This window comes from Sander lucioperca, chromosome 9, assembly GCF_008315115.2.
Source record: "Sander lucioperca isolate FBNREF2018 chromosome 9, SLUC_FBN_1.2, whole genome shotgun sequence".
In the NCBI taxonomy this organism is placed as follows: domain Eukaryota; kingdom Metazoa; phylum Chordata; class Actinopteri; order Perciformes; family Percidae; genus Sander; species Sander lucioperca.
The window spans coordinates 18,323,772-18,351,586 of record NC_050181.1 but is presented as its reverse complement, the minus strand read 5'-3'; the positions used below and the strand labels follow the sequence as shown (position 1 = coordinate 18,351,586).

Sequence of the window (27,815 nt, the reverse complement as noted above, 5' to 3'; positions counted from 1 at the left end):
TGTTGCACCTGTGTAAAAAAGCTCTAGCAAAGGTTGTACATAGTTCCTCGCCACCGTGCCACCCTGACAAACGTGTCTTAGTACAGAATTCTGTCTGTGGTTGTTCACCCATCACCTAGCACTTGAATGGCATTTCTCAATTTCCTCCTCCTCTTCTCACTGGTGTCATTGAGACTTACATGAAAAGGTCTTTTGTTCTTTACCTGAGCCTCGCTCAGACCCGTCAGTGGAGGTGACGTGCAGCGTGTAGCCGTGGCTGTGCACGCATCCCAACAGCAGAAGATAATGAGAGGGCATGTGTCAAGCTTGATAAGCGGAGCCGAGAGATGTTTGTCTGCTAGATAAAGACAGGATGTAAAATGTGAAGGAGTCAGATATTCTCTGTTTAAAAAAGTGACAAACTGCATACTCACATTTTTCACAAGCATTCAAGATATTAGCTCTTTTTATAGATCTTCTCTAAGGCCTTGGGGAAACAAGTAGGAGTTGATCTGTTGTTTATCTAGGGAGGGTTTGCTTCAAAAACCAGCTTTTCCAGCTTCTTCACTTCATATTTTTACAGTCACACCTGAGCTACCCGTTCCAACTCCGTTGATGTCCTCATTAGTTCAGTTCAATTCAGTTCAGTTCAATTTTATTTATATAGCACGTTTAAAAACAACCATAGTTGACCAAAGTGCTTAACAAAGTTCAAAATCAAAGAGATAATATACACAAACAATACACAGTATACAATACAAAATAACCAACAGCACAACAACAAGGTCAAGATATCAAAGCTCAACTTGATTTGAAAGCCAAAGCATAGTAATGGGTCTTAAGCAAGGACTTGAATGTTTCAATGTTCTGAGCTGTTCTTACATTAATAGGTAGACCATTCCAGAGGTTTGGAGCAGCCACTGCAAAGGCTCGGTTAATCTTATGCTGACATGAATGTAAACAAGGGTCCATTACTGTAAAACTGAAATACATAATTCATTTTATAGTCACTACATATAGTACTTCCATAACTTACCATTCACTTTTGGACTTTTGTTTCCTCCTTTTTACAAGAAGTATTAAGATCACAGGAAGATCACAGCATTGTTTTCTTTCTCCATCAGTTCATTTGTATGTTCTACTAAACATAGAAACTGAAATAAAACTGGTCGTTCACTCCATTTTGGTGGAGGCTGTTTGATGCCATTTGTGGTTAAAGTGAGAATATATAGATACTGTTATGCAAAGTGGAACTGGCCCTTTAAGTTGACAAAGCGTCCATAAGGGAATTAAAACTACCCATTTTACCTGAGTACTACAAGAAGACACACACACACACACACACACACACACACACACACACACACACAATATTAAGTGACAATAAGCCTACTGTATGTTGTTAATCTATTGTTCATTAGTGTTGCCTGCTGTGAGGATAAAGCATGTGTTCGAACAGATTGTGTGTGTGTGTGTTTTTTTTTTTTTTTAAATCACCGCAAGATAAGTGTCACATTGTCTTAGTTAAAGATGGATACTGAGGGAGTCACTTAAAGTTTAAGTGCCTTGGTGTAAAATCAAGCCCCTCCCTGCTCTAAATCCTAAATCTGCAATCACTTAATTATTCTTTCAGATCTTCTGTGTGTTTTCTGCACCATCCATTCTAACCGTATTGAGAGGGGGGTGGGGGCTGGGAAGAGGGCTGCAGCGAAATGCATTTTTTATCGATGGGAAGCACTCCAGAGAGCACAAAACGATGTCACGCGTAACTTGCAAATTAAGTTAGACAAGAAATGCGTTTTGCTCTGCTGTAAACCCACGTCAATGCAGCAGCGCAGGGTTATATTGAGCTGGATAGCTAGGCAAAGGATTCCCAGAGAGGACTCACTGCAGCGCTTTTGAATATGAAACGAGTCTTAATGTGTGTCAAGTGTAGGACGGCATTCTGTTAAAGTTTCATAAGGACACAGATGGGAAGGGAGATTGAGACGGAAATGTTAGAGAAGGAGACTAGAGAACAGAGGAAAGGATGAAAAGGCTGTACAAAAAAGAGGGACTGTAAATGAGAGTAAACTGATGGGAGATACCATCAGAGAGGTAGAAGGAAACATGAACAACAGTGATCATTTCAAATGATGTATTGTTACACTTTTTGTGACTGCTGCTGCTTTTTAACTGATGGAGCGTCATGCTCATTTTTTTCCATATAGCCCAGCTCTAGTTCGACATTACTGTATAAGCAGACAGTCTGCTAAATTAAATTGCATAAAGATAACAAAGAACTTGTTTATTAGATAATTGCTTACAGCTTCACAGCTGGTCCTCTCCGACTCCATCCTGTTGGTGGTCTGCATCCTGTGGATCCACATCCTCTATGGAAGCAGACAAGCTGGAGGAAGATGTGGTGACTACTTCCTCATACAGCTGCACGCCGTCCTGGAAGCTGCTCGGGGCGGAGTGCTCGGTGTCGCGCGACGTCGCCGCAGATGAAAAAGAAGAGGAGTCCGTGGAGGACCCGTCTTCCAAAACACGGTCGAGGAACTCCTGCATGAGACCCAACTCAAAGTTTTCAACGTCCGAGTCAAATCTGAGCCAGTCCTCGTTCTCCGTGTTCTGTTGGGAATCAATTTTCAAGAATTTTTCCTCCCGTTCATTTTGCCTCCCGTAATTAATAATAGATAAATGAAAGAATACTTGATAGATTAATCAGTTTGAGGTAGGCCTCCAACAGGTTTTACATATTAAGTTGTATCGTAATTGCTAACATTAGCTAAGGTCTTGAAGCGTTTGACTGGTAATTGTTGATGTTGATGTTGTTTAGATATGCCAAATTTGCTGGACAATAATTCAATATGATAATTTATCGTCTTTCAATGGAATATCGTAATGAAATCAGATATCGTAATATACAATTACGTTGTCTAAAAAGATAATAACGAGTACATACTAACTCCATTTTCTCAGAAAATCTGCCGTGAAACATTTTGAGGGAATATCATTTGAAGAATTGCAGATTTGTTTTAACATCACACTATTTTTGTGCATGCATGTAAACATAGTCAGTATATAGCTGGAAAATAGTTTTTCTCTATAAGTTTACTTGAAACAGCTTACCACAGTGATGATTACTTATCTAAAATCTGACTGTAAAATATATTTTGTGAAAGCACCAATAGTCAACCTGACATTATCGTCGAAATATGTACATGGATGTATTTGGTCAAGAACATGGTGATCTGATTTTCTCAATATCGCCCAGCCTTAGCAAAATTGTAATTATATAAGTGATTATTGGTCGGACTATACATTTTTATTATTTCATTTGTTAGTTGTTGACACTTGACCCTATACACGTAAATAGTAGCAACAATTACAAGGGGAGATACAGTTAGAAAATATGTTTTTCATGAAAATAAAGAGGTGTGGTTTACTTCATAGACTGTGTATTTGTGTTATCACATTATCTGGGTCACATGACAGGGATAGAACCAAAAGATGTACCCTGGGATTCATCCAAAACTTTAATGTTTTAAAAAAAAGTAATACATAATAACGTAACATACAATAACATACAAAATATTTTTTAAATTTGACTGAAGGAGACGATTATATTGTTAATCGCAATTATTTCTGAGACAATTAACTGCACAGATCTGGAATCGTTCCAGCTGTAGTTTGAGGTATTAGTTCCCCTACCTGCTGGTCCATCACTGCATTGTTGTAGTAGATGTGTTCAAAGCACTTGAGGTTGTTGTGCAGCTGGACGAGCTGCAGGTAATTCGACTCATCGTCGTCATCATTTTTGCCGTCACTCAAGTTCTTTTCAGCCTCGTAGTCGCTCTCATCTAACAACCGACAGTCTACGTCTTCCAGAGACATTTGGCTGTTTGGTTAGTGTGCAGCACCCTGCTGTACCTGCACTCTTAGTATGTAGTATGAGGAATTGGTTAGAATCTGTGTTGCCATAATACATTTAGACTGTTTGTTGTGCTGGACAACCATTCTGTGCTTTGATTTGAAAAAGGCTTGTTGAGTTCTGGACTGCTGTTGTGTGTTCTGCAGTGTTGGTTTGGCAGCTGAGAATCTGAGTTGGATTGTTTTCCCCATAGAAATACATTGGATTTCTCCCCTTGTCCTCTTGTTTTGGATTATTCTGCTTCCTGTTTGTAAAATAACCCGTCTAACAGTCACTTTATTTTAATGCTACAATGCACTTATGGTTATTTTTTTTTTTATAGCTGTAACCAATCTGCTTGAATTGTAGAAATTAATTATTTTAAATAAAATTTAGCACACAAGGGTTCGCCTGGGTAGCTCACCTGGGAGAGCGTGCTCCCATATACAGAGGCTCAGTCCTTGACACAGTGGCCGCAGGTTCAGTTCTGACCTGCGGCCCTTTCCTGCATGTCATTCCCCCCCTCTCTCTCCCCTTTCATGTCTCAGCTTTCATGTCAAAAATAAAGGCCAAAAAATATCTTAAAACAAAAAATGTAGCACCCAAGAGAGTTTATTCTATACAGTGGATGGCTGGTATTTTCTAGAAATTAACTGATACTGTGGGCTTGTGCTCAGGTGTCTTCTTTAATAAATGAATAAAGTTATTGTTCCACTATAGAATATCCTTCGTCAGTACATATACTCTGGCTTTGTCCAAAATCTTTTACTATGCACCATATACTCGATATGTATACTATCGTCTAACATACCTTTTGTGTGAATAAACAGGAGTATGTGCTGGAGACGTGTAACTATGGTAACCTGTGCCGACCTCAGCTCTACCTTGACCGCCAGATAATGCTTCAATTACAGGAAGAAGTAAGCAACTAGTCAAACGGTCGCAGCTGACAAAATCACTGAGTTGTAGAAATAGTAGAAAGTAGAAATGTGAATTGAAGCGTTGATGTTACAGTGCTGTCCGTTTGTCTGTTATAAACATTGTCAGTACCGCTGCATTGCATTGTGGGATATTTAAGCCGGCGTTGTGTCCAGTGTTTGCATGCTGTAATATTTCACAGGAAATAATATGCAATTCATATACCATTGGTTTCTTAGCAAGGTTTCAGACATACTAAAAGATCTCACATACTCTTTTAGCCACTATTTATGTAATGTCTGTGTTTTTAGCCTATAGATAGCATGTTAGCAAAGAGTATAGAAGTTACTTCTACTACTAAAGCTACCAAAATGGTTTTTACTCTCAAATACCAATGTCAGCCTCTAAATGATCCAGTATCACTTGGGCCTTTTCTGAGGCTACATCTCCACCGCTATATGTTGGTGTGTTTTTAGCTCCAGTAGAAGAACTAATCTCCATTTAAACCAACACGACCAAACCGCATATCTCATCAACATTCTCTCTCTCTTATACTAGGCATAAACAGGAGTTAGCATGTATACTCCGTCCACTGCTGGTAGTTGCCATGGTAACGTAGCTTCAGAGACCGAAACGTCATGAGCGATAAGACCCAATCAGGCGGAGAAACAGTGTCAGTGTCTGTGTTGCCAAAGGTCTCCGTTTGCGGCCGTTGAGACTGCAACACAACAACGCAGATTCAAAACCAAAACGGTCAGAAGTGTTTCCTAATGTCTCCGGTTTAGGGGCTCGGAAAACACCAGAGCAGGGGGAATGAGAGGGGGAAACGCCAGAGCAGGGGGAATGAGAGGGGGAAACACCAGAGCAGGGGGAATGAGAGGGGGAAACGCCAGAGCAGGGGGAATGAGAGGGGGAAACACCAGAGCAGGGGGAATGAGAGGGGGAAACGCCAGAGCAGGGGGAATGAGAGGGGGTAACATCAGAGCAGGGGGAATGAGAGGGGGAAACGCCAGAGCAGGGGGAATGAGAGGGGGGAACACCAGAGCAGGGGGAATGAGAGGGTGAAACGCCAGAGCAGGGGGAATGAGAGGGGGAAACACCAGAGCAGGGGGAATGAGAGGGGGAAACACCAGAGCAGGGGGAATGAGAGGGGGAAACGCCAGAGCAGGGGGAATGAGAGGGGGAAACACCAGAGCAGGGGGAATGAGAGGGGGAAACGCCAGAGCAGGGGGAATGAGAGGGGGAAACGCCAGAGCAGGGGGAATGAGAGGGGGAAACGCCAGAGCAGGGGGAATGAGAGGGGGAAACACCAGAGCAGGGGGAATGAGAGGGGGAAACGCCAGAGCAGGGGGAATGAGAGGGGGTAACACCAGAGCAGGGGGAATGAGAGGGAGTAACACCAGAACAGGGGGAATGAGAGGGGGAAACGTAGCAAAAGTTATTCGTTTTTTAAACCAAAACGTATCAATGTAAATGTAGCCTTAATCTCAAATAAAATAATTCTGTTCCATGTTTTGAACAATAACAATATGAGCCAGGACCTGGACCTTCCTTCTCACGGTGCTCTTGCAGAGCAGCAGTTTGTCTACTCTGGAGTGCTGCTGGGTTTCCCCGCATCAGCTGGCATCTCAGCATTGGCCTGCTTCCAGGTCTGCTGGGCTGATGAGGGCCAATGCCGGCGCTGCAGGCTCCCATCTCACTGCTAAAAGACAACTATAGAAAAAATTGCAACAAAAAAAGCAAAACACACAGCCACAGGTAGCAACTAGCTGGTGAACACAGGGAAGCATTTAGCAGCTGAAGAGACAGACATTTCCCTCAGAAGTTGGTGGAGACCAAAGACCGAGCTAAAAGAGAGAGAATTTGGGCCACAAATGCGGGTCCAAATGAAAAATCAGGTGCTCTGTAACTGCTGGATGTGTGAATGGTCAACTCATTCTCATGAATGGGTTTGTATGATATAGCCTAGTAGGAAAGTGTATGCACACCAATTTGATTGATACCTTACGAAATTAGGCGACCATCGGCTGGTCACGTGATGCCGGCTACAGAGCTCCGTGAGCTGTCGGTCGAGTTTACCCAACAATAGGTTACTGGGAGGTGGGTACAGAGCAGCGCGAAATAGTCCTTTTAGTGGCCGTGGCAGTTGAGTTTGGCCAACAAAAAGTGAGTGTCATGCGGCGACGACATATATATATATATATATATATATATATATATTTACATACATATATATATATATAGTATGTATGCGTGGCATACTATAACTTTGTTTACTATGTGACTATGTCTCCTGTCAAAGCTTTGGCTTTGTGACAGTTGCTGTGTAGCCTGACAAGCCAGACCCACATCCAGATGTTGGGTCTGGGAACTCACCATTGGCAGGGCTCAATCCGAGGGGCGGGATAAACGGTTGTCTTTCAAATTCCCTCTGCACGCAATAGGATAGTGCTACAACCAACCAGAGCAACAAAGAAAGTAGCAGAGCTAGTTGATAGATTAAACTTTGGCTGTATCCAATCGTCAAAACTCTGAACACATCTTCCTTTTTTAAGAATGACTTCAGTGCCGTTCTTTTCTCAAAGAAAAGCTTAACTCCAGGTCTTCCAGAGTCGCGGCCAAAGCCGATTCCAAAGACCGCTGTTCACCAGCAACAGCAGCCATAAGCCTGCCCACCTACTTTATACAGTGTATAGAACCAAACTCTGGCCGGGCCAATCACATCGTGTATACAGGCCAGAGTTTAGTTTTTCCAGCTCGCAAGCCAACGGAGAGTTGCTAGACCCCCTGGCTGCAAATTACATTTGCTGCCACTAGGGTGTGTCTAGCTTTCTAGGCTATTTGCTGTGAGCTATTTCTACCAAATGAACTTGGCTCCACAGATTGACACACCATATTTGACACACTCTAAATGTGGCCTGCCCTGCCCAGTCCCAACAGACACATACTATAAACTGATATAAGCAACCTCCACACATAATAAGCCCTCACAGACGCACATATATATCAACACCATCACAACACCACTTCCTTAAATGTAAATTAAGGACAGTCTGGCATCCTCATGTCTTATTGTTGTTTGTGTGCATGAGACTCCATTCAGATATTTCAGGGCACATGTGACACATACTGTATCTGACAGTGTTCTAATTATAGCTCAAATATTTTTATAATTTCATTTTATCCGCTCAATGTTTGGGCACATTTTTACTTTTTAAAAAGTGCATAAATCACTTTATTAGTTTTGTGTGACCTATCATAGAATTTGTCAGTGTTCTTGTGCCGTAATTAAAATTCATCCCATACAAAAAAAAACCTAAAATGTTTTTCGGCTGAATTGGATTAAAAGCAGTGATTTGTGGCTTCTTTTGCCACGACGCGTAACAGACATATTATGGACTGTGAAAAGTACAGTTGGAAAAAGCAGGCCCTGTTCTTTTAAATAGTTTGGAAACAAGAAAATGACAGACAGCAGCAACAAGATTAAATCCAACACACACACACACACACACACACACACACACACACACACACACACACACACACACACACACACACACACACACACACACACACACACACACACAGAGTCATTTGTTTGCATTGCTTTGTTGACTTGCAGATCTCATGAACGTTGGCTACTTGCTGCATTTCAGTGACAGATAATAACTTTGCAGCTAAACTTTGATTTCCAGAAGCTCTGGTCTGGATATGCCTAGAAAAAAAGGACAAACTACAAACCTCCAGTTTCATCAAAGTACTGGGAATTCCCAGGGGGATAGGGATCTGTGTGTAAATCCAGATTTTCACGCTGAGCTCCATCAGCTGGAATCCACAGGGTCTCCGTGTCGGGGGTTACACACAGTGACACAGGCTGTCCCAAACCATGACGTGTCACGGCAGTCTGACAGTCTGTGAATGTAGCTGACAGGAAACCATGCATAGACAATACTAATGCAGCCTTTCCTCTCCCCTTTTGCTGTTACACGCTGTCGTTTCTGTGACTCTGTTGCTCCACTTGTAATTTTAGTCTTACATCTTTCTGTATGGTTTTCTAACTTAAAATGATCAAATCTAAGGGATTCACACATTTACAAGTCTTGTCCCTTTTGTTGTTTAGAAGGACATTTTGCGCTGGACTTGGATCATCTTTCATTTGAGCAGCGTGGACAGTGAGTTTAGGAAAATTGCAAAAATACTTAATATTTGTAGCGCGTTTCCCATCCTAAATTTACAAGATTTAACATACTTGGCCCACTTTTAGCAAAATCTAAACACTTAACTAGCAATATCATAAGTCAGAGAATATTGAAATAAACAATATTCATGACTTAATTCACCTTTAATAACTCCTCCCAAATAACAAATTTACTTAGCTTTTCTTTCTTCTACATCTTTTGTACCTTTGCCAGTCTTCTATTACTCATTGAATATGATCACCACTATTGGGCAATATTCAAATAATGTGCAATAACCCACACTGCATATCACACTGTATGTAAAACCATAAGTCTTTTTTTTAATATGTATATAGTGTCTCAGAACTGTGCACCTTACCCCCCCCTTTTTTTGCACTACTTATTTTATTCCATGTTGTTATATTTATTTTACGTACATGTTGGCACTGGAAAAGGAGTTGCTTTTAATCTCATTGTACATGTGTATAGTGTCAATAATAGTCAATAAAATCCTTTTTTTTACTCTTCTCTTTTTGCCTTTTTAAATGTCTCCATTTCTTCCTCCCAGGGAAGCCTTTTATCTTGCGTTACTTTGCGATTTAAATGTTTTGACCCCGACTTGTATAATGTGTCTAGTACCCTTTGTTTAAGATTGAGCGTCATGTGTCCCAATAGACTGGAAACTGCACAAGTGGGTAATGAGGCTGTAACGCTCGGCTGCTGTGTGCCAGTTCAACCCAAGCAGTCACACCTTGACTCATAACTTTGTCAAATGATGCCCACACACTCGCCTACCTACACATTTTATGTGATGCACACTTGCACATGTGCACTGGAAGCATTCTGTCTTTGGCTTCATTGCTGCAGTCATTTTTAATATATCTGTACACATGGTTTTCATGTCAAGACGCTGAGGTGAATTTTCATAATTATCTAGCATCTGTAAATCCCATTAATGACTGTGTTTTACTGTGATGAAAGGAATACTATACCTTTTATTGCCCTCTCATTTTATAATAGCTATCATAATGCTGTGTGTAAAGCACTTTGAGCTGCAGTTTGGTATGAATACTGATAAATAGAGCGCCTCACTTTTCTTCCACTCCTTCACACACCAAGACCTGGCAGCACATAACCCCAACCCTCCTCCACCTTTACCGGCTCCCAATCAAGTCCCCCATCAAATATCAAATCCTCCTTCTCACCTACAAATCCCTCCATGTCCCTGGCCCCACAGTACCTCTCCGACCTCCTCCATCCATACACCCCACCCTGAAACCTGCGGCCCTCAGACTGGCCTGCTCTCCATTCCCCACACCAGACTCTGTACCTTCGGAGACAGAGCCTTTAGTGTTGCAGCCCCATCCCTCTGGAACCCCCTCCCTGCAGATATCCGCAATGCTACATCCCTGGACATGTTTAAAAAAACTCCTCAAACACCACCTGTTCACCACAGGATACAACCTCCCTTAGTATAGCCACTGTAATTCTGTAAAGTGTCCTTGGGTTTCATGAAAGGCGCTATATAAATAAAAGTTATTATTATTCTGTTTTTTTCTTGCTCTGTTCTGCTCTGATCCGTCCCCACCCATACCCACATCTGAACTTCTTTCTTTTTCTCCCCCCTTCTATTAAACCCTATGTGACCTTCGCGTGTGTTTTTCATGTCAAAACATTTGACATGAAATTAGATGCAATTACACAGTAGCTATGGCTGGGATTCTCCTCGGGCCCTTATGGGTGAATGTCCTTCTTTAAGCGGCAACAATGACAAAATGAATGTCATGCTTAAGTGCGTGTTTGACTTTTGTACAGACGGACTTGTATTGGATTGAAGCTTTTATTCACATAGCTCATTTTGTTCTGGTCAGTGCTGCCTGTCAAATTGTTCTACTACCCTGTTAATCACTTCTCATACTAACCTTTTTTCTTGTCTTTCTCTGCTGCTTTACTGTAATAAAGACAAACCAACCTTTTTCCAACTCTCTTTTTATTTAGTTTTCAAGTAAACAAACAAACAAAGCATGGAGCAAACAGGCTTATGCGAACAGGACATAGTTGACATGGCATGCCAGTAACCCTCATATCCCTCCCCCACCCACAACCCAACCCAGATCAGGTCCAAACAGACTCATACACACAGACAGACACACACCAGCCAGGGCACATCACATAAAAACCCCGTCATTATCATGTTATGCACATTATGTCTGTTTGGATGAGAGCAATTCAAACACAATTTTGCTCTGTGTGTGTTGACCATGTGTCTCTCCCCCATCCCCTCTGTTTCCCAGGATGCCAGTTACTGGCTGCTGGTGCACCGGCTGGAGCACGGCGACGGCGGCATCCTCGACCTGGACGATGTTCTCTGCGACGTGGCCGACGACAAAGACAGGGTGAGTGGCGCTTGGATTAGTAGATATGAACAAAGGTTGAAAGCGCTGATGAAGTAAAACACAAGCTTTTGCTGGGCGATATGAAGAAAAAATCAAATATCACGATATTCTTGACCAAATGCATCAACGGCGATACTGCGACGATATTGCAGGGTTGACAATTGGTGCTTTCACAAAATATTTACATAATGAGATTTTTGATGAATAATCAGTTATGTTATGTTGATATAATGACTAAGTGGGTAAAGGCAAATAATAACACTTACCATTTCATGATATTACAATATCCAAAGTCCAGGATGAAATCTAATCTCATATCATGATATCGATACATATGGATATATTGCCCAGCTTTATTTCCCACCGTCCTCTGCAGCAGGGCTCCTTTTGTAATGGTGATGGCATGGCCAATATGTGTTCAAAGTAGGTTTCTTTCTTCGGATCGTTTGCCTGCTGGCATTCCTGAATGGCAGCCCTCAGCAATGAGGGTTTGTGATTGGCTAAAGCCGTCAGAATGGGGAGGGGCTGAACACTGACTCTGACACTCCTGGGGGGGGGGGAGAGAGAGAGAGAGAGAGAGATTCAGCAATTACACAAACTCCTGGGCAGTTCAGAGCTTGTGTTTTAAAACGCTCTTGTGGCAGAGATAGAGGCAGTGATGTTTCCTGTACGGGACTCTCGCACCGCCTCAAACCACACCGACCAGTCTGATCTCCGGTTACATGACTGGCCAACGCAGCGTGAAGTTGAGTCGGTCTTAACTTTTCGCCGCAGTCCAGCTACGTTTTTTTACGTGTCCCCCCCCCTCCGGCAACACCCGCCGCAGCCTAAACGCACTGCCCCCATTCAACATGAAAGGAAAGACTGGCCGACGCATTGCATTGCCTGCGAAGTTAGTCAAGAAGTTACTCACACCTGACCTGTCTGACTTCAGGCATTGAACTTGTCAGTGTCAAACGCCTGACAACCACTTTTCCTTACGGCCTAGTTCATCCGTTGCCTGTGGGGCCGTTGGAGAGAGAGCAGCTGATGCTGACTGACAGCAGCAGGGCACAGGGCCCCATTCTCTGCTGGGGTAAAATATTTCAGTACATTTCTTGAAAGACTGAAAGGTGTTTAAGCAATCCTTTTGCAAACCTCTTGTCAACCAGTGGCGGTTCTAGGGGGGACTGAGGGTGGCCAGTGCCCCCATAACATAAAGCCTCGACCCCACCTCTGGCCACCTTCACTGTGACTATTTCCATACATTTTTAACCCCACCTTTATCCCCAAAGAGGGGATATTGTAGGGTTACACTGAAAGAGTATTCATGTGTATATTGTTATATGTATCGTTAGACTTTTGTAGAACCAAACCTATGGAGGGTTGGTGGTATGTAACACTTATGCTTAATATATTTGGTACCCCTAAAATTGCATGTGGCCCGAGCCTGGCCCTTCCATTCCAAATGGTCTGTCTGCCACAGACCCAACCGTTGCCTGGGCTGAACCCGTTATTTATGCGCCCCAGCTTGCTGGTCTGTGTAGGGTTTCCACGGGGTCTTAAAAAGTCGTACATTTCAAAATCAAAATTTAAGGCCTTAAAAAGTCTTAAATTTGCTGAAATATTGTATCTTTATCATTGAAATTCTCTCGCAGCCTTAAGAATGTTTTTTTTTTTTATTCCATGGTGTTTTTTTTCCACAGTATCGTTTAGGTTACTCATTAAAAGTGGCCTTATGGTGAATAATAAATAACGTTATGCCATATGTATCCCTGGGGACACTGGTCTGTGTCGGGCGGTTGCACAGTGGCAAAGTAGCCTGTACTCCAGCGATCAGGGTTCCAATAATAAGTTTATTCAGTACAATGATCCATGTTAACAAGGACATTTTCAGCGGCGTTTCTCAGTGTTAAGCTGCTATGTGAGAGACACAGTTACGCTGGTGTTTAGGGGTGTGACCTACACCTTACAGGAGGAGGCTGTAATAAGAAGTAAGGGTACTCATGTGGACAACAATCAGAAGTGCCGGTACGCAGTACTGGTGAGTACCGGCCCATCTCTGGCATTGATTTGGAGGGGAATTTGCTTGGTTGGTTTATGGCACAAAACAGGAAGTGGATGCTGATCTTTAGTACAAGCTTAAACTTCCCAAATTTGTTCCAAAATTCAGTAGTTATATCTCCCTAAATGTGAATAATTGCTGGTATTCTTTGTCTATTACGATAGTTTATAGACCAAATGATTAGATATAAAAGCCATCCTTAGTTGCAGCTCTTATGTTAGCAGTAACAATAACTTTCATTGTGCTCATTTCCTTACGCAAATCAAAAGAGAAAACAACTATTATGGAAGGAGCTTCTTTGTGAAATGTTAGCACTGGCATGCCATTGCAACCACACTCTGATTCTTTTACAGTAATCATACAGTACCAGTACTACGCAGTTCATTTGACTGATGATAGAAAATATAATCAGACGATAATTATCGGTGAGTTGTTCCATTGAAAGTTCTGCAGCCGGACAGAAATCTTGTAACATATTTTCAAAGGGTGAGGAATATAATGTTTGTTTTCTCACGGACCATGAGAGTTACTGAGGCCATACAGTCAAGTTTTGAAATTTCTTTTAAGGCCCTAATGTGAAATATACGTAACTGAAGCAAAACTTAATTTTTAGGTAATTATTTCTAGTTACTTCGGTGACAGTTTTACAGTATCTTAAAGGAATGTTGACACAGTTGGAGGCCAGCACTCTCTCTCTTTGCAACTATGTCAACCTCATGCCTCCAGGTGTGTGTGTGTGTGTGTCTTTGAGCTGTCGTCCTGCTGTCTCCACATCCCTCTTTCTGTACCCCTCACTCCTCTGTCCCTGCAGGCGTTTTCCACTGCAGCGTTAGTGTGCATTTCATACATGACAAGCCTTCAGCCTCGCTGACACCAATCTACACTGCTCTCACCGCTTTGACGCCAAACCCTTTGGGGATCGGGGTATGCTCTTCAAATGCCCATATAAATTACAAACAAACACCAAAATGAAAACTGTTAAAAAGGTGTGTACTGCTGAGTGGTGAGTGAAAGCTTTCCTTCAGCAGTCAGATGTCTGAAGCAGTGCTGTATTCATTGTTTATTTTTCATTTCTTATTCATTTTGTTGAAAATATCAGAAATTCTAGGGCTGCACAATATATCTTTTTTTTTTTTTTTTTAAATCGTCATCGTGATATCAGCTGGCGCAATAAACACATCGCGAAAGGCTGCGACATAACGCAAAAGACAGACATTTTTTGTGTTTTAATGTTTTTTTGTGTTTTTTTAGTGGTGCCTTTTATTTTCAATTCAGTGGTCAATTTCAACAATGCAACAAAACAAAAAGAGCCGCGGCAGTCAGTTGAATGAACTCAGACAGAGATAAGAAGCCGGGGAAGCCCGTCTACATACCAATCAACTACGACTGTTGGGAGACACGGCTCACGTATGTGATGATGACAGGACGTAGTTATGTTATGTAGAGTGCTTAAGTGCGCTTGCATAACTGCAGTGTGAAACCAAAACTTACCGGATCAAATGTATACAATGTAACAAAAACGGAGTTCTTCACTTTGATTCAAGTTGTGCTTCCCCCTAACGCATGTGTCACACATTCAGGTATTTCAATATTTTGACTCGGTTAGGTCAGAAAATACCAAAGAACAAAACGGACCAAACATTTAATGCCAACTTTTGATACGTGGCAGTTTCTATACTGATGTTACAGATATATTTTATAAGGGTGCTCCGATTGATCGGAAACCGATCGTTATCGGCCGATAAAGGCTTTAAATAGTTTGATCGGTGGTCTCCATAAAGGCCGATCAGATAGGCCGATCAGATGACGCACTACTCGTGAGAAAATGTTCTATACGCAGCTAAGTTACACACCAACCAGATTTTGTCAAAGAATGCTGTTGCTAAGTAACAATGCACAATGCTTATAGGAATCACGTTACGTTACTGCTAATGAATCCCTAACATTTCCGGATTTTGCTGCTTCGTAATAAAAACATTCAAATACGAAAATAACGGAGGACTTTTATTGTGAAGAACTTACAGGAAATGAAACCGTTCACAGCCGGGGCTTTGACCAGTCGAGTAGCTAGTTTTCAGCGCTAGTCCGGGACGCCGCCGTGTAACTAGCTAGCTAGCTAGCTGAGCTGAGGTACAGACGAAAGGAAAATTATCTGTTAAAAAATGTGGCGACATATCCCCGGTGTTAAGAGGCCCGCCGCGGAGTCAGCAGTAGCTATGGATGTACAAGCTGTTGAGGGCGAAGTAAAGAAAAAGAGCAGGTACTTTTCAAACAAGTGGCGCATTGACAAAACGTACAGCGAAAGACCGTGCAAAACATTTCAGACCATCCTGCCAACCTGTTTACATTTTAACGTCAATGTAGACTGGAACGATGTTTAAGTCGCTTGAAAGCTGCTGCCGTTTTAAATCTGTTGGCTCTCTGCTGCTCAGTTCTACCCCGCGACTGACGACACACACACACACACACACACACACACACACACACACACACACACACACACACACGGTGGATGCAGGAAAAACCGGAGATGAGACGTACAGGATGACCTAAATTGAGGACAGCTACACTTAATACATCCATGAGCTACACTCGTTGTTGTAAAATCAATGATAAGTTAAAGTCCAATAAGTCCTTTATCAAACCGTATGAATGTGTGTCCCAGGCCAGGATATGAAATTAACTTACAATGTAAAGATCAACAAGCTACTGACACATAATAAATACATTATTTTAATAAAATATGTATTAATAATAAAACATAATTTAATAAAGCAATTCAAAATATGATAGTGCACTCTCTTTTATAAATTTGAATTCTGGAAAAAGTGGCTGGTAAAAAATTTAAGTGGCCCCACCCTGCTCAGAACACACTAAAGACACACTGAAGACACACTGACAGTTTTTTTTGTAATTTATTCCGAATAAAGCTTTAGCTCTATGTTAAGCTCTAAGCTGTTTAAGGTGTGTTTCTAACAGAGGAAGTGGAATGTTTCCTGTCAATAAAAGTAGACCGTTGACAATTCACAATACATTATCTTCTGTTAATTTTAATACTTATGCATTGTTGTTAAGAATATTAAAATTAATATATGATAAATATGACATGATAAATAGGTGGTTTCAAATAGACCCGGTGATCGGTGATCGGTCATCGGCATCGGTCGACACGGCTCACAGCAATTGGTGATCGGTGATCGGCCCCAAAAATCCTGATCGGAGCACCCTTAATATTTTAGTCCGTTCTCAAAACCGCCACAGTTTCAAGCACATTGTGAAGATATTGTGGAATTAAAAGGTGAGGCAGAATCTGTAGGTTATGTTATCTGCCATGTAGCCAGCAGCCGTTCAGGTGGTGGGTTGATCTCTTTGGTGCTGGATTTATTTTTCTAAAAATAAAAGTATTGGATCTCAGAGTCTTGGCAGTTAGAGCCCTGACACTAAGCTGATCCTGACTGATGAGTGCTGTCAATAGCAGGCTTATCATAGACTTTGTTGCTTCACTATCATCTTCTTCCAAAACAGTAAAACAAAGTTCCAGTCAGCACTATAAAGTTATTTTTTTCTCTTAAAAAAATGACTCTTTCTCGTCGACTGAGATTCAAAATGCTCAACTGGCTGATTGTCTGATAACGGCACTGGACACAGTGCAAAGAGTATATGACAACCCAACAGGGCCTGATGGCCCACTGTGGGCTTTTATATTATTATCTCAGGACACTGTGCAAACTGACTCCTTTTTAAATCCCACTGTGTAAGTGTTAGCAGCCTGGTAGAGCAGAGGAGACGAGTGGAAAGTGGGGCTCTGAGCCACAGTTCATAGCCTCTGCTGGCCCACGTGCATGCGTGCGTGCGTGTGTGTGTTCAATGTTTGTATCTGCTGAGAGCACAGCTGTGTCGCTGTCTGTGAGTGTGTGCATGCCTCCAGCACACGTGTGTGAAAGTGAATCCAGCTTCTGTGCGTTGGTGTGTATGTCTCTCCAGAAGTGTGTTTAGTTCCTGACCTCTGACTTCAGCGAGATATCTGCTGATGTTAAGCATAGACGCTGCCATGGGGGAAATGAAATGAAGCCAGACTTTTCTTTTATTGTGTCTAGTGCTGAATGATCAATAATCAAAATCGTGATTTGAAAGAATGTGATTAGCTAATCGTGAAACGCGATTAATCAAAAGTTGCAATATTTAGTTGAATGTTAGGTGTAACATTTGGTTTAACATTTTTATTCCTCTTTTTATTATATTTACTTGATTGTTTACAGAAATGTTCTCAATTCAGTGGATTTTAAATGTTTGTGTAACTTTATTTAACGTGATGGTAGAAGGTGTGATATGTAGCTGCTGCTGTTGAACTGAGGCAGATCACATTTCAGTTTACAGGAAAGTACTGATATTTTGTAGTGGACTATTTATTATTACAACTTATAATGAAATAGCTTTTGTGATAAATGTTCTGTGTTTGACTGTTCAATGTTCCATGCTTATTAAAAGAAAAACCCTTATTGCTGGCGATTCATATCCATGTTCTCATCCTTACATAAGAATATAGAGCAGTTTTGATGGTGTCTCATGATATAATGCTCCATGACGTGTTTTACATTTTACACAGTGAATACTGAACTTTAGCCAAACTTAAAAAAATAAAAAAACACAAATCGAATCGTAATCGGCAGTAATATCTGGCAGAAAAATCGCAATTAGATTCCCCCCCCAAATGGTTCAGCCCTAATTGTGTCCAGCTACACATATGATGGTACGCATATGATACTCTTAAAGCACCATCAGGTAGTGTGGGTGTGTGTTTTGTGTGTTGAGAAGCAGAAAGAATGGGAAGGGTGCAGACAAAGGGAGATGGAGAGGGCCAAAATGACACAACTGCTGTACCTGACAGCTGTGTGACCTGTGATCTCGCTGTCACAGCTTGTGTGTGCGTGATGTCTGTGTTTTCTTTTTTAAAGATTTCTTTTTAGCTTTTAATGAGATCGTACAGACAGACAGGGAATGTGGGAAAGAGAGGGGACAACATGCAGCAAAGGGCCATCGGTCGGACTCAAAGCGCTGCGTAGCCCACCTGGTGGAGCATCACTCCACCAGGTGGGCTACTGGGCTGTATGTGTGTTTTGTCTTTCCCAGTGTACACACTGAAAACCTTAATTAAGTGTGTGTTTTTTAATTAATATATAAAGTAAACCTTATGATGTAGACTTGACACAACTGGTGTTGGCAGTCCTGAAACAAAGACCATCAGAAGTCCCCTGTAGCCCTGTCATTTTATGAAGTGACCCATATGGCATCCTAAAAATAAGGCTTTGAAACGGCACCTGAAGTGACATTTAAACTTTCTCACTACACAGAATCAGTGTTGGGCAAGTTACTTTTAAAAAGTAATTAGTTACAGTTACAAGTTACTTCTTCCAAAAAGTAACTAAATGAGTTACTCAGTTACAAATTATAAAAGTAACTAGTTATTTCAGAAAGTAACTATTGCATTACTTTCAAGTACATTTTTAAATGCTCAAATGTGACCCCACCTCCACCTACCCCTCTTTAACGGAACTTAAAATACATGTGCATGTTCAATTATTTATGATAAACCTGAATATTATAATGAAATGGACACTTAATACAATACATTATTAACAGAAACAATGTACACACATCTAAACTATTTTATTTATTTTATTTTAATGTTGCTGTGGGACAAAGTGAGACTAGCCTCCAATCAAATGCCATGTATGTAGATATTATGTTTATATAGTGGATCCATACAAAAAACAATAGATGTTTTGGAACTTTTGATATTTATTGCCCCTCAACAGGCCACAACTGGGCAAAATGTTAATTTAAATGATGCTTGTTAAGCACTATACCAAAAATAAATAACCAATATATGCACTCTTTGTAGTGCTAATGGATCGGTTCTTTCTGGAGGCATTTTGCCAGTTCATTACAAAATAGTAGTTCATCGGGGCCAGCAGCCAGTGGGACATACTGTATGAGAACATTTGCACACATTTGAGAAAACACATGTTACAGATAGTTATTTAAAGTTTGAGTAAGTTTGAATTACTTGACACCGACGTGGATAGGCATTTTTGCCCAGGGCATAATGTGCATTTCACAATTAATGTGCAATCCTTTAATTTCTTGGAGGGAAAAGTAATGGCTATACTTCCATTTAGAGAAGGCTACTTTTGGATTATTTGGACTCGCCATACCTGTCTCTCTCTCGTTGACTGACTCACTTGTGTTGTTTGTTGTGTGTCCGACTATGCGTGCTTTCGAACACCCGCCCAACTCTACCTCTGATTGGCTTACCGTGAAATTTTACTCAACCTCAGCCAGTCTTCGGCATTTATGCGCTTGTCTCGTGCACTGCCCACTAACCAAGGAAGAACAGTAAACAAAGAGATCTAGTTGGTCTGATGAAAAAAACAGCTTCAATTATAGTAACGCGCCACATTTTTTGGCAGTAACGGTAACGGCGTTATTAAGATGGGAAGAGTAATCAATTAGATTACTCATTACTGAAAAAAGTAACGCCGTTAGTAACACCGTTATTTATTACGCCATTATTCCCATCACTGCACAGATATACCTAAGCATGTCTGTGATGTTGATGATTTCACATCAAAAGCTATATTTTTCATCTTCTTCTATCTTCCAAGAGATCTCTGTTTTCTTCAATGTTTTTAAGGCTGAAAAACGCTGCATTCATAAGACTACAGAGTATGTTTACATGCACACTATTATTCCTATTATGACAATATTGCAAATTTGATTCAGGTCATGTAAACATTATATTCCATTTGGATATTTTGGCCTTTTTCAGAATTTAGCGTTTTCCAATCAAGACGTGGGATATTCCAGTATTATTCAGGTTTTAGAGGCATTCTCTGGACATGTATACAGTGCATTCAGAATATGTATCTCAATCTGGGTTTTTACTGCAGTTTACAGTCTGTTTATGGCTTACGGTCAGCGCTGTGCGTTGCTATGGTTGTTGTTGTACACAAACCAACCAGCCAGCGGGAGAGGAGCATGCTCAAAAGAAAAGAAACACAGCTACTTTTAAACATTATCAAAGACTTGGGATATCAACAGGTTTTTGGATATGCACACACATCAAAATGCCGACCTTTTTAAGAAGCTGGTTGAAGGAATGAAAGAGGGACGCTGTGTTCGCCGAGTCAAACAAGTCCGCTGCCGCTGGAAAACAGCAAAAAGCATTTTCACATCAATCCACATTAGTGGAGGCTTGGCCTGAGAAAAGGAGTAGAGCATGTATGAGAGAGTGATTGACTCTGTGTCCCACTAACCATGACTGGTGGTCTCCTGGCAGCTGTGACTCATCCCTGCCATTCCACAAGAGCTTTTTAAAGACTGGAAGGAATGGCTGGCCCATCACACAAGGCCACTTTTATTAGCTTACACTGGAATGAAACACACAGGCTGCACGTAGCGTTCATCCTGGGAATACAAGTATACACTGTCGATTTGTAGTGCTTTCTGACTGCGTGTGTGTGTGGCGCTGCCTCCGCATCTGTCAGAGTCAAGTATAAAAGTGTTACAGTATATATATCACCCATGCCAGGAAAAGTGGCGGCTCGCCCTCGGACTTACCCAATGTTTTCACCAGATGCCATCTTTCCATCCTTTCATCATCCTTCCTCTCCTTCTCCACTTCTCATTCTAATGGGGCATTAACACCAAAAAAAGTGTGGGGGGGAAGGGAGTGTCAATGAAACGGCCTATTTCTGTGACGTCTCATTGTGTTCTTAAACCCCCCCAACAAAGCACAAGTAGACTTTATATTTCGAGAGAGAGAGAGAGAGAGAGAGAGAGAGAGAGAGAGATGAGCAAGACTTTGTTGTTGCAGGAAACCTGCAGCTATTACACAAACTCCTGGGCAGTTCAGAGCTTGTGTTTGCTGTTTTAAAATGCTCTTGTGGCAGCGATAGAGGCAGTGATGTTTCCTGTTTCCTGTACGGGACTCTCGCACCTTCTCAATCCACACCGGGGGGGTCAGGGGTGATCACTCTCTTCTTTCAAAACAATTTTAGTAAGACGGGTCCATCTCTTCAGAAGTTTATCCCTCTGGTCCCTCAAGTTGTGGGTTACGTCCTCCATTGTATGCAGTACAGCTCCTACATCCGCTCCCTCCACCACTGAAATGTTGGAACAGTGGGCTTAGGGATCATTCTTAAGTTCAAAATAATTAACTATTGAAAGGCAGAAAGGCAGTTTAATTTAAGCAGAAAGGTCAATTTAAATTTTTTTTGAATACTGTATTGTTTGGCGTCTTCCATTACTCAGGACACAGCCTAAGGTCACCACTGAAGATCCACTGTTCTCCAGGAAGTTACTTAACTAACCCTAAAGGATTGGAGTACTTCTTTTGACACTTTATAATAATCAATAAACTTTGGCAGATACGGTATATGTTTCAAAGTTTGTAGTGACACGTGTACTATCTCTTTAAAAACCAACTACTCCCTTCAAATATGCACACCAGCTCAATCACATGCACACATGCACGCACACACTACATTTGCCAGCACACACATACAGTAGATACTTGTCAGGATATTCACATTCACGCACACATACCCACAGAGGCACACACATTGATGTCATCTTCTGTCATACACTCTTTTCACTCTTACACACACACACACACACACACACACACACACACACACACACACACACACACACGCTCGTCCCTACACACCCTCCTGCAGCAATGTCACGGCCCTCGATGATGGCACCTGGGCTGTGCCATCACCACATTCGTGTGTGTGTGTGTTTTGTGAGGGTGTGCCGCACAGCTGCACCCGCTGCTACTCCATCACTGTGACCCTGTCAAGTCTGACCCTGGTCAGCGTGGTGCCTGGGTGTGCGACAGACACAGTGACTTTATGTGTGGACCGTTGTTACGGCTGATCATATTTGCTGTTATTTGTTAGTTTGCAGTTACAATTTAAACACTTTTAACACGTGCTTAAAGTTTTACTTTCATATTTTGTGAAGTGTGAATAACTAGTTTTCATGTTGGCATCTATTTCCCAACTGTGTTTCTGATCTACTTGAACAAATCAAAGTCACTTTTCTTGTGTGTGTGTGTGTGTGTGTGTGTGTGTGTGTGTGTTCTTGCTTGGCAAAGAAAGACTTCTGCATATTCTGATCTATGCATTTGTCGTATGAGTTTTCTTGTTTGCGTGTGTGTTTACTCTTGATCCAGGCGATATCCTGGTCTGAGCTGAATATAGACGCGTCTCGCAGCGTAGGAGACCAGGAGACAGACAGACCGGAGGGGCCGTGAGGTTAAATAAACCCAGAGGAGTTTCTTAAAACAACTCCTTCTGTCTATGTCGCAGAATATCAACAGACTATCGACAGGCCAGTGTCCCTGTGGAATGGATTTGATCCTTGTGAGACGTCTCAACTGTTGTTTAAAGGGGTGATAGAATGATTATATAGGGTATTTCACACTGTTCCTTAAGGTCTCCTAATAGGGTATGTAACATTGGTTGGGCTGAAAATTGCCCGAATGCTATTTTATTAGGCCCTTAACTACCCTGTGAATATGGCTCTATTTGGAACAAGAGCTTTTCTTCCAAATATGGTCTGCTCATGAATACTTAGATGAGCTGAGCGCTGATTGGTTTGAGCGAACCCCATAGAAACACATTGGAGACGAGACAGCAGGTCTCATATTTCAGACACTGCAAAGTTATACGTTGTTTGTCGGGCTATTTCGTTATTAAATTCACTTCTCAAACGTTTTTATGCGAGAAATCAACTATATAAAGCTCAATATGGGCCGTTTTACGAAAATTTATGGCTAATTGCAAATTTGGTAAGACGCGTCGGACTTTAGGATCTCCACACAGTCTGACGAGAAAACAGCAACCTCACTCAGTGAAAGTCACCGTTTCTCGGCTACTGGACTACTGGAGCTACTGGAGCTGGCTACGCGGAGCTGGCTGGCTGCCAGCTGCCGGCATAACTAGAGTATATTTAGTTTGCATTTCGTCACGCCACTCATATAACATCTGACCCAAGGTCTTATAAAGCTAACTATGGTGTCCGATTTCAATTTAATGCATTTTTGTGAACATTAGGGATTTCGTTAGCTGCTACTGTCCCTGGCCGCTGTCACATAGCCTGCTGAGCTCCTGCTGAACTGCGACACACAGTCGGACAACATTTGCAATTAGCCATCAATTTTTGTAAAACGGCCCATATTTGACCTCTACATAGTTGATTTCTCGCATAAAAAAGTCTCAGAAGTGAATTTAGTAATTAAATAGCGGACCTCTGGAGATCTGCATGACCTAGCTAGATTCAGAAGACTAAGCTGACCTCAGGTCAGTGGTGGAGCCTATGCAAATGTTGGGGCGTGACAAAGACTAGGAGTTGGGATCCTGACGTCAGCATCCAGCTTTGTTGAGATTCACCCGTTTTCAGCGGCAGTTTCAAAATGTGAGATTTGCTGAGGATAGGGGTATCAATGGGATTTTGAGCTTCTATGTATGTCTTATTTACCCACCGAACTGTCGTTATTCAACTATGACAAGGTTAAATCGGTTTTGCATTCTATCACCCCTTTAAAGTCGGGCCAGTATTTACTGACACTGCTACTATTATGACACAGCTTACATAATATAAGATCGTTTGATTAGTGAATTGATTTCAAATATATTTAAAAGCATTTATTTAGTTTTTGTTTTGTTGGGCATTTCCACCTTTAATCACCAGGACAGCTAAGACATGAAAGGGAAGAGCGGGGGAAGACATGCAGGAAGGGCGCCCAGATTGCTCAGTTGGTAGAGCGGGCGCCCATATATAGAGGTTTACTCCTCCACGCAGCGGACCTGGGTTTGACTCCGACCTGTGGCCCTTTGCTGCATGTCATTCCCCCTCTCTCTCTCCCTTTCCATGTCTTCAGCTGTCCTATCAAAATAAAGGCTGTAAATGCCCAAAAAAATAATCTTTAAAAAAAAAAATTAAAAAAAGACATGCAGGAAACTGCCGCAGGTTGGATTCGAACCCTAGGCCTCCGCGTCGAGGAATGAACCGCTCCACATGGGCGCGTGCTCCACCAACCGAGCCACCCAGGCGCCCCATTCTTCATGTTTTAACTGTCAAACTATTAAAGGCTGATTCTGGAACAATTTTAGGCAAACATATTCACTTTATAATTCTTGACACTATTGTACGAACACATTTCAGTCCGTATGAGAAAGGTACTGAAAATCTGTACTAATCCCTACTCCATAGTTACATTAATGAGCAGTAAATAGAGATTTTGTGCATCATCATATAAACTGCAAACATATGCTTATTTAGGTAGTAGCAGATGATGAATAATCTGTCATTTCAACAGTTGGTGGCAGACTAGTGCTGTAAAACAATTCTTAGCATCTGTCGGTACACGATCCGTTCTGCCTGCACGATCCGTTCTGCACATGCGCAAAATGTTCGCGCATGCGCGGTTGTACGAGGATTTACGACACTGCATGATCTGTTCCACGCTTCCGGTCGACAGCCAAGCTAACGTTAGTTTAGCTAACAGCTAATTCGGCTAACCGCTAGCTGATTGTAGCGGTCTGCCGTTAGCCTCCACAGGCAAGCTAACGTTAGTTTAGCTAACGGCTCATTCGGCTAACCGCTAGCTGATTGTAGCGGTCTGCCGTTAGCCTCCACAGGCAAGCTAATGTTAGTTTAGCTAACAGCTAATTCGGCTAACTGCTAGCTGAGACAGCATGTAATAACTTTAAAAGACCCTCAAAATAAACTTGAAAATAAACGTTGACATATATAACAAACACCTAACATATATAACAGCTGTTACGTCAGTTCTACTTTACTTGTGCTCATTTAAAATACAATCACTCAATACTTGTCTTTATTGTTATTACTGTGAAGTCTTAATTTAGCTGTAGCTGCTTTTCCCATTACGTTTGAGTTAACGTTATTTTAGACTGAATCTAGCTGTCAGCTAGCAGTTAGCCGAATTAGCTGTTAGCTAAACTAACGTTAGCTTCCCGGTGGAGGCTAGCCATAGGCTAGCGTGGAACAGATCGTGCAGGTCGTATCCTCGGTAAAACGGTATTATCTTGCGCATGCGCAGAACGGATCGTGCAGGCAGAACGGATCGTGTACCGACAACATCCATCGAACTGTTGCTCCTGTAAAAGATGGTGGTGGGCTACAGGCTCTCCCAGCATGCACAGGGTGTGAGAGGAGTCTGAAACAAGCTGGCGGTCCATCACAGCAGAGCGTCATCGCCGTCCTCACCCTCACTTACTGTACTAAGCCTGTTTTAGCTGACAGCATAAAACCACTGAAGTGTTTACACGTATCGATCCCATGTCTCTACAGTATATGTGTTGTGTGTGTAGTTGATATTGATTTCCTGTGTGTGTGTGTATGTGTGTGTGTGTGCACATGCAGACACATACACACAGAGTTGCTGTGAAACTGAATCCCACTGAGCTTTGTTATTGCAGACGCTGACTAATGTGAATATGTGAGATTTGAACGACTGCTTTCGGGAAGAGGGAGGAGTATTTTTGTGTTGGAGGGGGATGTGATGTAGGCTACAATAAGCGAAACAGACGTGCATGTGCTTTTCTGACTATTTTATTACCAGTTAATGTGAAGACAAGAATCTTGCTTCATGTTTATATAGCCATGCATAATGAATTGATTGCTCCTGAGCCTGAATGCCAGTTTTCTTTACCTGGTGAAACACAGCAAACTTTGGAAGCAAACACAGCTGTGGCCGGGTTGGCTCAGTGGGTAGAGCAGGCGCACATTTACATAGAAGTTTATGCCTCGACGCAGAGGTCCAGGGTTGGAGTCCGACCTGTGATGATTTCCTGCATGTCTTCCCCCTCTCTCTCTCTCCCCTTTCTCACCTAGCTGTCCTGTCCATTAAAGGCGGAAAAGCCCAAAAATCATCTTTAAAAAAACAACCGTAGCCTCTTTCTGAAGCCATCTAGGGAGACAGATACCATAGCTAGTACTGTTGTGAGTAGGATGTTGGCTTTGACCAGTGCCTGTGTGGAACGCCTCCAACAGCAACATGGTTGGGATGGATGAGAGGTCAGACAAAACACGTGTGGCGGTTTACAACCAACCTAAAACAAGCTTCTCACACATTGACACGTAGAATGTAGTTTTGAATTGATACTCTACGTGAAAGTTTGATGCAGCAGCTGAAAGAATGAGAAGTGTTGGTCGGAGCTGTCGTTGTGCTCACTGCTCATGCAACTGTTTACAGCTGTCGTTCAGACTGCTCTAAACAGCAAATACATCACTTCCTTGCACACTTCCTGTCCAGTTTTTTTTTCATACCAGGAAAGAAAACCCCAAGACATTCCAGTGGACTTGTATGGCTGCTGCAGAATATCAGAATATAATCAGCTGTCTTTCCGGAGTGATTTCCTTTCTCTCTCTTTCCTACTGTGACACACATGGAGGGACGTCTTTCTTTCACCAAACCACACCCGGCCGACCCCTCCTCCAGCCCATAGATATTCCTGAGCCAGTGTTAGTGATGACCTCATTTATTCCAGCCCCCCTCCTTCCTTTTCTTCTTGCCTCACTCCAGCCTCCTAATGAGAACAAGATGACAACTTTATACCAGACTGAGCCGGGGCGACACAGAAAGTTCCCTCTGAGAGGCAGACATTAGATATGCTGTGTATACACTGGTAATGTGCTGTGTCTCAGCTTGGGCTGCAACCAACAATTATTTTCATTTAATTTCATTATCAATTAGCCGGCACGTGGCATAGGCAGTATAGGCAAAAATGCTAGGGGCGCCGGCAGGTCCAAATGAGTAAAGTAATGGATAAAAAGAAATAAACAACAAAAATGTCGAAAAAAGCATCAAAAACGTTGAAAGAGCGTTGAAACGTTGTGAAAAATCCTTAAAAACTACAAAAAATTAAAGTGTCAAACACGACAAAAGAGTCAAAAGAACGTGAAAAACATTGAAAGTAACGTAAAAAAACCCATGAAAAACACACACAAAACCCCCTCTGAGCCTGCCCTTTATTCTCTAGATGAATCGATGAATCATATGGTGGTCTATTAAAATCCATCCCAGTTCCAAATCCAAGGTGATGTCTTTAAATGTCTTGTTTTGTCTGTCCAAAACCCACAGGTATTAAGTTTAATATGATATTAAAAACCGAGAAAAGCAGGAAATCTCCAAATTTGATAAGTTTAAAACAGCATTTTTGCATTAAAATAAATGACTAACTATTAATCGATTATCAAAATATTTGATTCTTTTTAATCCACTGATGGATTAGTCGACTCAGCGCTACAGCTCTACACTAGTCTATGAAATGACAGAAAATAGTGACTAATGTCTAGCGTCTTATACA

General features: G+C 41.9%; 1 protein-coding gene across 14 annotated transcripts in view; it reads left to right on the top strand.

The window, feature by feature from the left end:
* pard3ab (par-3 family cell polarity regulator alpha, b) overlaps window positions 1-27,815 on the top strand; it is a 354,566-nt gene that overhangs the window by 43,447 nt on the left and 283,304 nt on the right. For all 14 annotated transcript variants that reach the window (XR_004898393.1, XM_036005563.1, XM_036005564.1 and 11 more), the window contains exon 2: window positions 11,265-11,366. Coding sequence is in view for 13 of the 14 variants with exons in the window: in XM_036005563.1 (XP_035861456.1) it covers window positions 11,265-11,366 (102 nt within the window). In the remaining variant the exon portion in view is untranslated. The remainder of the gene's footprint in view (window positions 1-11,264; window positions 11,367-27,815) is intronic.